At 37.3% G+C, this 17,398-nt stretch overlaps 1 protein-coding gene across 23 annotated transcripts in view; it reads left to right on the forward strand.

The window, feature by feature from the left end:
• The window catches only part of SLC41A3 (solute carrier family 41 member 3), a 111,122-nt gene that overhangs the window by 50,006 nt on the left and 43,718 nt on the right, over positions 1-17,398 (forward strand). For 15 of the 23 annotated variants that reach the window (XM_011376073.2, XM_023520906.1, XM_023520907.1 and 12 more), the window contains one exon: positions 7,383-7,547. The exons of 7 other annotated variants lie outside the window; for them this stretch is intronic. In XM_011376073.2, the coding sequence (XP_011374375.1) occupies positions 7,383-7,547 (165 nt within the window). Of the gene's footprint in view, positions 1-7,382; positions 7,548-8,509; positions 8,615-17,398 lie in introns of those variants that run through there. One more of the 23 variants, XM_023520919.1, reaches the window with a different exon arrangement.

The raw sequence follows: 17,398 nt of genomic DNA on the forward strand, positions 1-17,398 counted from the left end.
TTCTATTTCTTTTAAAAATACCGATGGGATTTTGATGGGATTAATTAAATCTATATAATGCTTTAGGTAATATGATCATTTTAACATTTTATGTTGATTCTTCCAATCCAAGAACATGGAATATCTTCCCATTTCTTTGTATCTTCTTCGATTTCTTTTAATAGGGTCTTATAGTTTTCATTATATACGTCCTTCACATGTTATGTTAGATTTATTCCTAGATATTTTATTCTTTTTGTTGCAATTGCAAAAGGAATGATTTTTTCCACTTCTTTTTCTGACACTTGATTATTAAAGTATAGAAACACTATGGATTTTTTAACATTGATTTTGTGCCCAGAAACTTTACTATATTTGCTTATCGTTTCTAGTAGTGTTCTTGTGGAGTCTTTAGGGTTTTCTATATAGAGAATCTTGCCATTCACAAATAGTGACATTTCGACTTCTTCATTTCCTATTTGGCTGCCTTTTATATCTTTCTCTGGCCTGATTGCACTCGCTAGGACCTCCAATATTCTATTGCATAAGAGTGGCAATAGTGGACAGCCTTGCCTTGTTCCTGATCTTAGACGGAAGGTTTTTAGTTTTTCACCATTAAGTATAATGTTGGCTGAAGGTTTCTCATATATGACCTTTATTATATTAAGTTACTTTCCTTCTGTACTGATTTTGTTAAGTGTTTTGATCATAAATGGATGCCGTATCTTGTCAAAGGCTTTTTCTGCATCTATTGATATGGTTATATGATTCTTATTTCTTAATATGCTTATGTGGTGTATCACATTAATCAATTTGCATATGTTGAAACATCCCTGTGTCTCTGGGATGAAGCCCACTTGATCGTGGTGTATAATCCTTTTAATATTTGTTGTATTCAGTTTGTTAGTATCTTATTTAGGATTTTTGCATCTATGTTCAGGAGCAGTATCAGCCTGTAGTTGTGTGTGTGTGTGTGTGTGTGTGTGTGTGTGTGTGTGTGTGTGTGTGATCTTTACTAGGTTTTGGTATCAGGGTAATATTAGCCTCATAAAATGAGTTGGGAAGTATTGCCTCCTCTTCAATTTTTTGGAAGAGTTTAAGGAGAATAGGTATTAAATCTTCTTTGAATATTTGGTAGAATTCACTGGTGAAGCCATCTGGCCCTGGACTTTTACTTTTTGGTATATTTTTGATGATTGTTTCAATTTCCATACTGCTGATCAGTCTATTTAAATTTACCAGTTCTTCTTGATTCAGTCTAGGAAGGTTGTATTTTTCTGAGTACTGGTCCATTTCTTCTAGGTTATTAAATTTGGTGTTATGTAATTTTTCATAGTATTCTTGTATGATCCTTTGTATTTCTGCGGTGTCTATCGTAATTTCCCCTCTTTCATCCCTGATTTTGTTTATTTGTGTCCTTTGTCTTTTTTCTTTAGTGGGTCTACCAGAGATTTGTCAATTTTATTAACCTCAGAGAACCAGCTCGTTCTATTTATTTTTTCTGTTTTTTGTTGTTGTCGTTGTTGTTTGTTTGTTTTCAATTTCATTTATTTCTGCTCTCATTTTGATTATTTATTTCCTTCTGCTAACTTTAGGCCTCATTTGTTCTTCCTTTTCTAGTTTTTTAAGATGAAGCATTAGGTTGTTTATTTGGGCTCGTTCTTGCTTTTGGAGATAGGCCTGTAATGATATGAACTTTCCTCTTATGACTGCTTTTGCTGTGTTCCAAAAGTTTTGATATGTTGTACAACCATTATCATTTATTTCCATGTGTCTCTTGATCTTTTTATTTCTTCTCTGACCCAGTTATTCTTCAGTAGCATGTTATGTAATCTCCATATATTTGTGGTTCTTCCTGATTTCTTTATGCAGTTGATCTCTAGTTTCAAAGCATTATGATGAGAGAATATGGTTGGTATGATTTCACCCCTCTTATATTTGTTGAGGCTATCTCTGTGTCCCAGTACGTGGTCAATCCTTGAGAATGTTCCATGTGCACTAGAGAAGAATGTATAAGCAGCTGTTTGGGGCTGGAAGGCTCTGTAAATGTCACTTACATCCAGTTTGTCTAATATGTCATTTAAGGATGTTATTTCCTTATTGATTTTCTGTTTGGATGATCTATCCATTCTGACAGTGAGGTATTTAAGTCCCCTACTATGATAATGTTTTGCTCTGTTTCTCCCTTTAGTTCTGTTAGTAATTGCTTTACATATTTTGGGGCACCTTGATTGGGAGCATAGATATTAAATGTTATGTCTTCTTGATACATGATTCCCTTTATCATTATGAAGTGTCCCTCACTATGTTTCTTTACCTTTTTTATTTTGAAGTCTATTTTGTTTGATATTAGTACCATTACTCCTGGTACTAGTTTTATATATATATATGTATATATGTATGTGTGTATATGTATGTGTGTGTGTGTGTGTGTGTGTGTGTGTGTATACATATATATATATACGATAGTCCATTTTCTTCTGCCATGCCTTATCTCCATTCCTCTTTGCAAATTTTGATACTTGAAATCTCCGCTTTTCAGTATGTTGTCTTAATTTGTCCCTGTGTATGCTGGACATTCATTATTATCTTGCTATAGCAATTCTCTTCTTAATGTTTAAGCTTATAATGCCCTGTTCTTAGTAAGGATTACACTCCTCTGCTTCTATTTGTCTCATAGTCACCTTACTCCTAATTATGTATTTTTTTTTTTTGTCATTTTGTTTTAGTTGAGCTGACGCCTTTCAGTATTTCCTCTGTTACAGGCCTCATAGTGGAGAATTCCCTCAATTTTTGTATGTCTGTAATTTCTCCTTCATATCTAAAGGAGAGCTTAGCTGGATACATTGTTCTAGGCTAGTAGTTCCTTTCACTTAATAGTTTGAATATTTGATTCCACTCCATTCTGGCTTGTATGGTCTGTGCTGAGAAGTCCGACGATCATCTAATGGGTTTTCCTTTATAAATTACCATCTTCTTCTCCCTGGCTGCCCTGAGAATTTTGTCTTTGTCATTGATTTTTGATAATTTTAATACAATGTGTCTTGATGAAGACCTTTTTGGGTTGAGGTAATTGGGTGTTCTGTTGACTTCTTGAATTCCAAGCTCCCGCTCATTCCTTAGATTTGGGAAATTCTTGTCAACTGTTTGTCTGAAAATGCTTTTTACTCCCTGCTCCTTTTCCTCGCCTTTGAGAATTCCCATTATTCTTATGTTTCCTCTCCTGATGGTATCAGCTAGTTCTTGTATTTCTCTTTTATTGCTTTTCATTCTTCGGTTTCTCTCTCCTTCCTTCTGATTGATTTCTAGATTTCTTTCTTCAATATCACTGATCCTTTCCTCCATTTGGTCAACTCTATTTCCCAAGCTTGCTACTTCATTTTTCAACTCTTGCAGTGTGTGTTTTGTTTGTTTGTGGGTTTTTTTTTTATCTCTAGAACATCTATTCTATTCTTTTTGAGAGTTTCAGTCTCCTTGCTAAAGAACTCATTCTACTCATCTAGTTGTTTTTTCAATTCCTGATATTGTTGATATGACTTATTTCGGATCTCACTGAGTTTTTTCAGAAGTACCATTCTGAATTCTTTGTCATTTAAGTCGCATATTTCTATGCCTGTAAGCTTATTTTCTGGAAATTTTCCCCTTCTTTCTGAGATGCCTTGTCACCTTGGTTGTTCATGGTGTTTAATGGACTATTTCTCCACCTGGGCATTAATGGATGTGTATTCAACTTTTTTTCCAGAAAGATTTATTATATAAAGGTCTCTCTTTAGCCTGCTGCAAGAAGGCGCTTTTCTTTTGGTTTCCAGTAGGTGGCGTCTTAGCCTCTTGGATCCCTGCTTTATATAAAGCCTTAATAATGCCTTTTTTTCTTATAGATGTTTAATCGCGCTCACTACTCTCAATCTCAGTCCCTGTCAATGTACGCGACAGTTTCGGTAGTGTTTGCTCAGATTCCCCTGGGGCTCTGCGGTGTTCAGTCTCGGAGGTTATGGGGGGAGGGCCCATCTGGGTTGGGGGTTGCGGGCTGTAGGTCAGCCTTAGTTTTGCAACCACTGCTGATAAAATTCAACTGTCGTTTCTCTGCCTTCTCTCTTCTCTGCTTTCTGCCCTGATGACTGGGCCCTTTCACTGGCCATGTGGAGCTCACAGCACTCCTAGGCAGGGCTGTTCAGGGAACTCGCTGCACCTTCTCCTCTACCCCTCTTTCTACAGGGAGCTCAGGCGGCTGCGATAGGCAGCTTCTTTATTTCTCCTAGTCGTCTGCCCATCACGCGAGGGTCTGACCTGTGGTAGCTCTTATGCACAGAACCCACACTCAGACATGATGGTGTGCAGTTTGTGTGGTTTTTGTTGAGTTTTAGCTGTTCAGCTTATTGTTGTTTCAAAGAGAGAGATCTTGGGATGTCTCTCACTCCGCCATGTTAATCCAAACTCTACTGTTGAGTTTTGAGAGTCCTTTATAAATTCTATGTATCAGTCTTGTCAGATATGTTGTTTGTAAAAATTTTCTCCCATTTTGTAGCTTGGCCTTTCATCCTCCTAAGTGTCTTTTATAATATTTTAAATTGTTGTAAAATACACATAATGCAAAATTTACCATCTTAACCATTTTTAAGTGTATAGTTCAGTGACATTAAGTATATTCACATTGTTGGGCAGCCATCACCACCATCCATCCTAGAACTTCTTCATCTTCCCAAACCAAAACTATACCCACTGAACATTTAACTCTTCATTACTTCCCTCCCCAGCCCCTGGCAACCACAGTTCTATTTTCTGTTTCTATGAGTTTAACTACTCTGGGTACCTCATATAAATAGAATTATACAGTATTTGTCCTTTTGTGACTGGCTTATTTCATTTAGCATAATGCCCTCAAGGTTCATCTATGTTGTACAATGTTTCAGAATTTCCGTCCTTTTTTATGCTGAATAATATTCTATTGCATGTATAGTCACACGCTTCCTAAAGACTGGGATATGTTCTGACCAATGCATTGTTAGGCGATTTCTTCATTGTGTGAACATCATAGAGTGTACTTACACAAACCTAGATGGTATAGCATACTACCGTCAATGTACGAAACATCCAAATCTGTAGAGAATTTTTATGAATTTATTTGAGCCAAATTGACAAAATCTCAAAGAATTAAGAAAATCCTCCTGAGAATGGCAGTTTTGCAGCTTATTTTATACATTAAAATAAAAGGAAGAGACTTAAGAAAGGTTGCATGAAATCCATTGGTGCTAAATTAAGGGGGTGGGAGAAAGCGAAGTGGGGTGATATCTAGGACTGGATACAAAAATGAAATGCAGAGACACATACTTCTTTTACATTGGTGGCTACAGGATAGTTAATAAACATTTACAACACAGAGGTGGTATGCAGGCAACAAATAACGAAGAAGAGTCCTATGGTCTCCTGCTCTGGCTGTAGTGCCTTCAGGTGTCAGGAAAAGATTACTGTGACATTTCAAAGGTATGTTAGCTTAGAGGCAAAAGGACAATAGGCTCACTTAGGTAAAGATGGACTTTTGTTAAAGAAGCTACAGGCCTAGGATGTGACTATCTGCCATGACTCACTTTTAGTTAGGAATTTTTATATGCAGACCACCCTATATGGTGTGGTTATTTTCAGTCTCTGAGTTTGTAAGGCCCACATTACAGGCCTCCTCTCAGTATGTCAGTGTGGCCCCTGTTTCATCCACACTACATTTCTAGGCTATGTGGTATAGCCTGTTTCTCTGTAGAGGAGGAAAAAATAATTTTTCCTCTGCCATTATGGATTCTTGGCTGAAGTATCCCTGTAATAAAAGGCACATTCTCAGGAGAATAACAAACAAAATTTTAATAACATGCGTATCTCCTGTATACACGGGAGAGACCCAGGAAGACTGAGTTATTTACCAAAGTGGCTGAAGCCACCACTTTAAATACCATCTGCAGCTGAAGAGGAAAGAAAATATGGGGGAGGCAGGAAGTCATTTATGGAAGGTTACCCGGAAAAGCACACAGAGGTTTTTATGCAGATTCGTCATTGCCTTCTGCATCCATTAAGTTTCTAGAGATGAGGTCATTCCCCTTTGTCCTGGTACAGTAAGAGAGGAGCCCTTATAAATGAAGATTTCTCTTACAAATGTAAATGTAACTTCTAGTTGGTTTTCAGAGCTTCTCCCATGTCTGCTATTTCTTAAAATTAATCAACCTAAAATGATTCTTATGTTAAATAGACATATTTTGGGGTAACAAATTCTGTTCCCTTACAGCTCCTAAGCTACAAACCTGTACAGCATGTTACTATACTGAATACTATAGGCAATTGTAACAATGGTAAGTATTTGTAATGCATTATGCTACCATGTTTTGATGTCTACAACATCAGTAGGCCATAGGAATTTTTCAGTGTCATTATGTTTATACATTCATTCATCAATGGACATTTGGTTGTATTATGGAAAAAAGGGGCCTGTCTGCCTGCGTGCATCTGAGTCAAAGAAGAGGTTCGTGCAGTTTTTGCAGCAAAGAAAGTAAGGATTTATTTTAGAGAGTTGCAAGTCCCAGAGACACAGGTGAACTAATGCTTTCAACAACCTGGCTCCCCAGGTATCTCAGAATTTCAGATTATATAGTGAAAAATCAATAGTCATGGAAACCAAAGGAGTTGGGGATCATGGGTGCTACTGATTGGACAAGTAAATGGAGCTGGGGTAATTAATCATTGTGTTTGATTCTGGAATCAGCCATGGCAACATCCCATCTGGCCTCATAGCCGGTGGGGTTGTTCTGCCTCGATGGGCCTAGAGCTGAAACATCTAAGGCTAAATGTTATTCTTAGTGTAACTAAAACTTATTGTCCTCGTGATTATTGACCTGAGGCTCAATAAATTTTATGTCCTGAGGCTTAATGATTAAAAGAGCAGGCCTACAAAGGTGTGAGAATAAGGATGGGGAAGGTAACTGAGTCACAGTGCCATTATCTGGGCAAGACCAGGCTTGAATCAAGGAAAAAAAAAACTGTATTAAAGAAATGAAGTTTGCATGCAGTTCCAGTGCGGTTACAGTTGCACCTGCCTTTTGGATATTGCTTTATGAACATAGGTGTATAAATATCTCTTGAAGACTCTGCTTTTGAATTCTTTGGGATATACATGTTACCATCATTATTGTTCTTGGGTTCCCCAAGATAGAAATCAAAAGGAAACCCCAGAAAAATTTCCAGACAAATATTAAACTTATGCTTGAGCACAAGGGAGACAGCACAGAGGAAAAGAAGGTCCTCCGAACTGACTTGGGGGCTGGCTCTGCTTGGCTGCTTTTATAAGCTGGGGACAAAGCCAGCTTTTTGTAAAAGGTGGGCTTTTGGAATCATCCATTTCAGGGTCAGGTGACTTTCTTTTCCAGCTGCATTGCCCGGTAAATATGTTTGAGCCTGTGCTGTGGGAGCAAGATGGTGGACTGCTCATTATCGCCAACCCAGGAAAGTCGTATAGCAGTCAAATCTTGATCAACTGCACAACCAGAACAGTGTTTTGGACATCTGCAAGAAAGCAAGCTGTTAGAAGGGAGGTAAAATCAACTACTTCTGCATTTTTGCATAGGGAGTGTTGGGGTGGTGGCATTCTTATAGTCAGTTTATCCAGTGCTCCTCTTGGCCATCAGGCATTCCTTTGGCCCAGGGTCCAAGGGAATGGGTTTTATAGTTTTAGCTCTAATGTTTAGAGCTAATGGTCTTTGATCCATTTCGAGTTAATTTTTGTATATAGTATTAGGTAAGGATCCAACTTCATTCTTTTGCATGTGGATATACAGATTTCTCAACACCATTTGTTGAAATAACTTTTCCTTCCTAGTTGAATTGTTTTGGAATGCTTGTCAAAAATCATTTGGCTGTATATGCAAGGGTTTATTTCTGTTCTGGTCCTTTGGTCTATGTGTCAGTCTTTATGGCAGTACTATACTGCTTTGTTTATTATAGCTTTGTAATAAGTTTTAAAATCAGAAAGTGTGAGCCCTCAAATCATGTTCTTTTTATTATTCTTTTGGCTTTTGTCTCTTGAGATATCATATTTTTAAAATGGGTTGATTTTTTTTGTTTGTTTTTGTTTTTTGCCATTGAGTTTTTGACAGAGATTACATTAAATCTGTAGATTTCTTTGGGTAATATTGATATCTCTACAATATTAAGTTTTCCAGTCCATGAACACAGGATGTCTTTCCATTTATTAGCATCTTCTTTAATTTCTTTCAGTAACATTTTGAGCATACAAGTCTTCCTTTCCTTCATCAAGTTAATTCCTAAGTGTTTTATTCTTTTTATTGTTAGTTTAGAGAGATGCAACAGTTTTCTTTGTGTTGATTTTGAGTCCTGCAACTTTGAACTTATGAATTGCTTTATAAGTTCAAGTTTTTGTGAGATCTTTAGGATTTTTTCTATATAAGATCATGTGATCTGTGAACAGAGATAATTTTACGTCTTTTCCAATTTGACCGCCTTTTATTTCTTTTTCTTTCCTAATTGCCCTTGTTAGGACTTCCAGGATTATGTTGAGTAAAAGTGGTGAAAGCAGGCATCCTCTTCTATCCTGATCTTAGAGGAAAAGTTTCAATCTTTTACCAGGAGTATGATGTTCACTGTAAGTTTTTCATATATAGCTTTTTTTACATGTTGGGGTAATTTCTTTCTGTTCCTGGTTTGTTGAATGTTTTTATTATGAAAAGTATTGAATTTTGTCAGATGTTTTTCTGCATCAATTAAGGTAGTCGTATAATTGATTTTTCTTCATTTTGTTAATGTATATTTCATTGATTGATTTTCATATGTTGGACCATCCTTACATTTTAGCAATAAATCTCACTTGGTCATGGTGTATAATTTCAATGCGCTATTGAATTGTTTGCTAGTATCTTATTGAGGATATTTAAATTGACATTTATGTGGGGTATTAGTCTCTGATTTTCATCTCTTGCAGTATCTTTGTCTGGCTTTGATGTCAGTGCAAAGCTGTCCTCATAGAATGAGTTTAGAAAGGTTTTCTTCTTTTCAGTTGTTTCAGAAGAGTTTGAGGAGCCTTGATGTTAATTCTTCTTTTCCTTCTATCGTGAAGAGGAATCAAGAATTGGCAGCTTCCCGTGACCATGCTGCACTGTGCCAGGGAGAGAATGGGGCAAGTGTGAGGAAAAATACCATGAAATTTCCTACCATTTTGTAAGGCTTTTTCTTGGTTGGGCATTTGCTTGGTTGCTACAAATCCTTAACTGGTTTATAGAGCTCCCACAAAGCTATTTTGGTCAATTCATTGTTGTTAATTCTGTGTTTCCTTGGAGGAACAAGGGATTAGAGTTTCCCGGTCTTCATCTTTCTGATGTCACTGCGCTTCAGCTTTCTTTAATATTTTTTGTTCATTTACCTTGAGTTCATTCTCTAGATAAGATTTGTTGGGTCGTGAGGTTTTTAGACATTTGCAGTATAGCTAATACTTTACTTTATCCTCACAAATGAATGCCAGCCTGGCTGATTAGAGAATGCAATGTTCACAACTATTTTCTCTCAGTATTAAGGTTTGTTTTCAGTGTCTTCTTATACCCATTATTGCTGATAGAAGCCTCATGTCTTTTTAAGTCTCATTTCTTTTAGGTAGTCTGTTTATTCTATCTTTCAATCTTGACTTTTTGCAATTTATTTCTTTATCATCTATGTCCTGAAATTTCCCCATGCTGTTTCTGACATGGACTCTTTTTCCTTTACATATATGTAACATATATATATACACACACACATACATACATACATATATATGTATACATATGTATATATGTGTGTGTTACACATATATGCATATATATATATATATCAGTTCTATTTTTTAATCTAAAGACTTATGTCTTCAGCTTTATGAAAATACTATTTTTTATGGTTTCTGATATTTTCATTCATTCATTCTCTCTCTCTCTCTCTCTGTCTCTTACTAGATGCACGTTGCAGCTTCCAGATCTACCTTCTGAGTTTCTTAACTTCATTTTCATACTTTTCATATGTCTTTCCAGTTGTTCTTCATTCTAGGAAAATAATTCTACTTGATTTTTCATCTCTGATTCACTGTTCATGTCTCTCTATGCTATTCAGTTCATCTAATGAGGATATTTTCCTTGTTTTTGTGTTTTATTTTAAATTTAGAGTTTGAGTTTGTACTTTCTAGAATTTTAAATTGTCTTTTTATTTTTGAAAACCATTCTCTCACACCTCTCTTAATTTATTTGCTCTAGAGTCTTACTTAAAATTTGTTTTTCAATTATGATTGACATACAATATTATATTAGTTTCTGGTGTACAACATGATTAAATATTTATATATTTTGCCAAGTGATCATCTCGATAAATGTAGTACCCATCTGACACCATACATAGTTATTACAATATTATTGACTAGATATTTCCTATGCTGTGGGAATAGTCACATCCTATTTAGAGTCAATTTCCTGTTTTTTATTCTTTCCTTAGATGTTTGTGCATACATTTGTTGAGTTTGATGAGTCTTTGTCATGATTGTGGCTCCTTTAGATAGCAGTGGTTCTTGGTTGGTTAAGCATCATTTTATTTTGGACTTCCTCTTACTGTTTAACTGTGAATGCTGCCCTTCTTTAGAGTAGGCTACCTCTGGTAATTCAGGGGAGAGTCAGAATGTGTTGTTTGTAGGTATATGCCAGTAACTGGCCTTATGGATCTGGGGGCTGTGTGTCCCTCTTATGGTGCTGCTCTGCCTTTTTGACCACAACACACACTTGCAGCTTCTGATTGGAGACAGGTAGCTGAGCCCATTGTTGGCACAAACCAGGCAGGCAATGGAAGAGGCCAATTCTCCATGAAACTCCGCTGTGCTTTCTGCACTAAATACCCTTTCAGTTGTCTCAGACTTCCTTCTGTTCCCATTGTCCCCAGGACCACCTCTGCTTTGTGCAGTAGACCTTTCCTGCCTTCATTTTTTGTTATGAGTTCTTCTGTCTACATAAATCATCTGCTTTTCATGGGCCAGGATTTCTTTTTAATACGTGTTACATTTGTAGATTGTTTTCCAGCACTCTTGTATATTTTTGAAAACTGTCTCCTGAATGCTGGAATGAATCCTGTGATACTGGATTAGAGACAGAAATTAGTATGAACTCGTTTATTTTAATACGTATGCAGATAGATACAAAAATAAATATGGATATGTGTGCATACATGGGTTAGGAATTAGTCATTATTGTATGTACATACATATATTTCCTAGCTCCATCCACTAAGAGTATCTAGAAGCAGTACCACCCCAGTAGCACCTAGCATGACTAGTACCCAGACCTTGGTTTCTAATACCATTCTTCAATAAAAAGAACTGGCATCTTTGGGAAAATGGCTCATCCTAGGGCTGGGGCCCTAGAATACAAGATGAATCTGGAATATCTGACAGTGCCAGAAAGTAAGGAAGAGCGAAAAAGGAGGAGGGCATGTTGGAAGCATGAACCAATCTGAAAGAGTTCCCAGTCCCCACAATTGTTCCCACCTGGAACAATTTTGGCAACAAAATAAATAGTATGACTTCATAAAATAACTACCCATGAGTCCATACATACCATATAAATAAATGATTTAAGTCAGTAAATAAATGGGGGAGAAGGGACAACTCTATCTTAGAGAAAATTTTTAATTAATAAATATAGAAAGACGGACATATAAAATCACCATTAGAATGCCACAGTCATCCTGTTGCAGGCAAAATCCACTGATGAATTAGTGGGTGGCACTTTAAGAAGAAATAGGATCTTTGTATAGCCTCGAAATATCTGCCCAATTATTTGTGAATTTCTGTGGTATTTTTAGCATATGTCTTCAAATCTTTGATATGCTGTCCTCTAGGAGCCAAAGCTCAATTTCCCTCCCCTTGAGTGTGGACTGGACCTAATGACTTACTTCTAACTAATAGATTATGGGAAGGGAAAAATAGTTAAGTTTACAGTGGAGAATCCTGGCAGACACCACTTTCCCCAGTGATCAAGGTTAATATCACCTGTGTTCAGCCATGTTGGTATCATGCACTCCCAGATACCATGCAAAGAGAAAGGCAGTTCATGTCTGGAGTCTTCTTCCTCAAAACCAATAACCTTAGTTTAATCATGAGGAAAAAACAGACAAACTCAAGTTGAGGGACATCCTACAAAATACTTGACCAGTGCTCTTCCAAAGGGTCAAAGTCATGAAAAATAACAAAAGGTGAGGAACTATCACAGATCGAAGGAGACTAAGGAGGCAGTGATGACTAAATGCAATGGATGATCCTGATTTATTTCCTGAAACAGAAAAAGGGCATTAGTGGAAAAACTGTGGAAGATCAAATGCTTTGTCATTTAGTCAGTAGTGTTCTACCAGTGTTAACGTCTTAGTTTGTGATTGTCCTATGGTTATATAAGATGTTAACATCAAGAGAATCTGGGTGAAGGGTATATAAGAAACTCTGTGTGTTAAATTTGGAACTCTTCTGAAGTGTAAAATTATTTCAAAATAAAAAGTTAAAAGATTGTCTTTCCATACCCTCAGATTTGGGTAAAGAGAATAGCAAAACTTATGTTCAGTCCTCCATCTTAATCCAGTAAATATTTTTTTGTTATTAGAAAAAAATGTACAAATTAATGACCAGTGATTTTTTACTGTGAATGGGCTAAATGTCCTCTGAAGATATAACTTACTGGGTAAGTCAGGATCCTGGGAGGAAAGAGATGGAACACACAGATGGGAATTAAGCAGAGTTTAATGAAGAATTTATTCACCAAGTTGTGGGCAGGGTTATACAAAACCACAAAGGGACAGTGAAGCACCTCAGGACTAGCAATGGTAGGAAGTAATGATCACTCTAGGCCTAAAAGAGCAGGAGGTATAGAGATGTTCTCAGAACCTGGGACTGCTGAACCTATAGCTTTAAGGGAAGGCCATCTGGCTGGAGCTGCAGGTCTGGATAGAGGAACACAGCAGCCACTGGCCAATGGAAAGGGCACAGAGATACACACACCTTAGACTCATTCTCCTCTGAACCTCCAGTATATTTCCATGACTTTCCATTGGCCAGAACCAAGCAGAAGCCATAGGACAAAGCAGCGTGTACATGCAGCCACACAGGTCAACCTAATAGGCATGACTCAGAGCCAGAGAGGTGCCTGGAGAATATCCATCATGTCACCATCTGAATCAGTGAGAGCAGCCTGTTGATGTAAACAATAAGGAAAGATTTAGAAAATCTAGAACTGAGACGGGATTCCATAGGATTTCTCATAGAAATCTATACTTATAAGATTAAAAGAGATTTAAAAATGTGTAAGTGTATGTGATCCAAATACACATTTAGGAGGGGCTTCCCCTAACCTCTTCTGCTGAGATGGATCTAGGTTGGTCTTTGTAAAAGATGCTGCAAGTTCCCACAAATTTTCTCTTTGCAATATAGCAAAAATCCACAAAGCTGTGCCTAAACTGGCTTTGTGCCTCTGGCTCTTACATTGACATCTCTAGGACCGCCATCCAGGGTGAAGAAATGTCTCTCTACCTTGATGGAGACCTGCCCCATGAGGATCTCTACCCATGTTTATCCTGCTGGCCTAGTGGGCATGCTACACCCTCACCATCCTGCCATGCTTCCTTTCTTCTTTGCTAGTTTGATCATTTTCCCATAGTCCTGGAAAGTGGGCCCCATAATGATCTTCATCTTCGCATCAAACCCATCACCATCCTGGATAACTTCAGCATCCACATGGATAATCCATTCAAAACCCAAGCCTCCCAATTATTGGATAGCTTCGTCTCCAGGGACCTTCACCTCTGTTCCACTCCAGCTGCCCATCCCCATCCTCTGGCCTAGAAGTTCTTCTGGATGCTTCAAAATCCTAATTCCTTAACATCAGACATCTTCCCACAGCTTCTTTCCCTCTGGCACTCTTCCTCCCTCCTCTTTACGAGATCTCCAAGCTTTCTCAGCCCTCTACTCCCTGTCCTGTATTATACTTGTAGACACCAGCAGGCACCTTCACACAGAAAAAAGGCTGCTGTGTGGGTCATTCAGGTTATAGATTTGTGTGTCTGTTTTAACCGTTTTACTGCCAATGGAAATCAAATGTCTTGAGGAAGAAATGCCTTTCTGATTTATACTCAGGGGTCATGGGCCAGCAGCAAGCCTCTTCTCTGATAAGGGCAGCACCAGCTTTGGAGTTGGTTGATCTATAGGAAACAGCCAGTGGACACACTGAGTCCCAGGAGCACACAGTGCAGTGTGGAGCAGAAAGAAGGAATGAGCCTCTTGGCCTGGTGTTTTGGGCACATCGTGGGTTCTGTAGTTGTATTCTGCTCCACTTTGTTCCCTTTTTCCTATGAGGACCCCTGAGGTAGGTGTTAGTCTGTCTGTAAGAAGAGTCAGCTGAGGCTCCAAGACTGTTCTATGATGTGTCCCAGACGTCTGTCATGCTGAAGACAAAAAGCCTCCCTTTATCTGCACGAAGAAAAGTGATTATATGTTTTCCCTTGGAGTTCAGGAACTTAATGAATTCAGTACAAAGAGCTAGGAAAGTATATTTATTTTGAAACCTTTTCTTATCTACATTTTTAATTTTTCTGGCAAATGCTATGATATTAGGTGCTGACTATATTTTTAAAAAGAGAAAGACATATTTCCGATCCTGTTTTTTTATCCTAAGAGCAGAAGGACTTATATGTGTTTCTGAAATGGAGTGATTTGCAAAGATGAAGTTGGAGTAGTCAGTGGTCCTTTGAGATGTGACTCACTGTAAAGAAATAAATTGCAGGTATTGAGGAGAACATGGCCAAAGATCTGGCTGAGGGCATGGGCCAGCTTCACAGAAGCGTTCTCCCCCTGTGGTCTATGGACGAACTTGGCGTCGGATGGCCCTGAAATTGTGGTGACATGCATGCCTGTGTGTACATGTCTGTGCGTGTGTGTGTGTGTGTGTGTGTGTGTGTGTGTGTGTGTGTGTGTGTTTGCACTCGGGTATAGAAGAGATGATTCACAACACCATCTGATTCTCAAAGAGACCTGTGTCCTTAACTTTCTGTTCTCAAGTCACTGTTTGTTTGTTTTTTTAAATTTTTTTATTTTAATTAGTTTCAAGTATATAGTACATTGATTAGACATTTATATAGTTTGTAAAACGATCCCCCTAAGTTCTCCTTCTCTCCTCTGGCTTTCCACTTAGCCAGTATATTAATGCTAACTGCATTCCCTATGCCGTGCTCCCCATCCCCATGACTGTCTATCAGCTACTAACTTGTACTTCTTTTAACCCTTCACCCCATTCTCCCAACCCCCAAATTGTCCACTATATTTGTGAGTCTGTTTTTGATTAGTTTGTTCTTTTTGTTCCTTAGATTCCACATATAAGTGAAATCATGTGGTATTTATCTTTCTGTCTGACTTATTGCACTCAGCATAATAACCTCTAGGTCCATCCACGTCATTGCAAATAGAAGGATTTCTTTTTTTTTAATGGCTGAGTAACATTCCACTCTATATATGAACCATAACTTCTTTATCCAATCATCTGTTGATGGGCATTTCGGTTGCTTCCACATCTTGGCTATTGTAATTTGTGCTGCCATGAGCGTAGGGCTGTATAGATCTTTATGAATTATTGCTTTGGTTTTCTTTGGATAACTACCGAGAAGCACAATTGCTGGGTCAAAAGGTATGTGCATTTTTAATTTTTTGAGAAACCTCCAGATTGTTTTCCATAGCGGCTGTGCAATTTGCAATCTTACCAACAATGTATGAGAGTTCCCTTTTCTCCACATCCTCACCAACGCTTGTTGTTCTTTGATTTATTGATGATAGCTGTTCTGACAGGTGTGAGGTGATAGCTCATTGTGGTTTTAATTTGCTTTTCTCTGATGATTAGTGTCCTTGAGCATCTTTTCATATGTCTGTTAGCCATCTGTATTTCTTCTTTGGAGAAGTATCTGTTCAGGTCTTCTGCCCATTTTTTAATTGGATCGTTTGTTTTTTGTTGTTGTTGAGTTATATGAGTTCTTTATATATTTTGGATATTAACCTCATATCAAATGTATCATAAGTGAATATCTTCTCCCATTCAGTCGGCTGTCTTTTTGTTTTGTTGATAGTTTCCTTTACTATACAAAATTTTTTAGTTTCATGTAATCTCACTTATTTTTTTCTTTTGTTTCTCTTGCTCAGGGAGATATATCCAAAAAGAAATTACTATTAGTAATATCAGAGAGTTTACTGCCAATGTTTTTTTCTAGAAGCTTCATGGTTTCAGGTCTTACATTTAAGTCTTTAATTTATTTTGAGTCTCTTCTTTTATACGGTGAAAGAAGGTGATCCAGTTTTGTTTTGTTTTGTTTTGTTTTGTTTTGTTTTGTTTTGTTTTGTTTTGTTTTGTTTTGCATGTATCTGTCCAATTTTCCCAACACCATTTATTGAAGAGACTGTCTTTTCCCCACTGTATATTCTTACCTCCTTTGTCATATATTAAGTGAGCATATAGGCGTAGATTTATTTCTGGGCTTTCTATTCTGTTCCATAGATCAATGTATCTGTTGTTATGCCAGTACCTTGCTGTTTTGATTACTGTAGCCTTGTAGTGTGGTTTGATATCAGGTACTGTGATCCCTCCAACTTTGTTCTTCTTTCTCAAGATTGCCGTGGCTATTCGGGGTCTTTTATGGTTCCATATTCATTTTAGGATTATTTGTTCTAGCACTCTGAAAAATGCCATTGGTATTTTGATAGAGATTGCATTGAATCTATAGATTGCTCTGGGTAGTATGGCCATTTCAATGGTGTTGATTCTTCCTACTCATGAGCACGGTATATGCTTCCATTTGTTTGTATCTTCTTCAATTTCTTTTTTCAGCGACTTAAAATTTTCTGAGAACAGGTCTTTAACCTCCTTGGTTAATTTGATTCCCAGATATTTTATAGTTTTCAATGCAATTGTAAATGGGGTTGTTTTCTTAATTTCTCTTTCTGAAAGTTCATTTTTGGTGTATAAAAATGGCACTGACTTCTGAATATTTATTTTGTTACTTGCTACTTTACTGAATTCATTGATCAGTTCTAACGGTTTTTTTGGTGGAGTTTTTAGGGTTCTCTATATATAGTATCATGTCATTAGCAAATAACAAGAGTTTTACTTCTTTCTTTCCATTTTAGATATGTTTTCTTTCTCTTTCTTGTCTTATTGCTGTGGTTAAGACTTCCAATACAATGTTGAAGAGGAGTGGTAAAAGTGGGCATCCTTGTCTTGTTCCTGATCTTAAGGAAAATGCTTTTAGTTTTCCCCACTGAGTATGATGTTAGCTGTAGGTTTGTCATATATGGCCTTTATTATGTTGAGGTATGTTCCCTCTATTCCCACTTTGCTGAGAGTTT

The sequence above is a fragment of the Pteropus vampyrus genome, unplaced genomic scaffold (assembly GCF_000151845.1).
Source record: "Pteropus vampyrus isolate Shadow unplaced genomic scaffold, Pvam_2.0 Scaffold285, whole genome shotgun sequence".
Classification (NCBI taxonomy): Eukaryota; Metazoa; Chordata; class Mammalia; order Chiroptera; family Pteropodidae; genus Pteropus; species Pteropus vampyrus.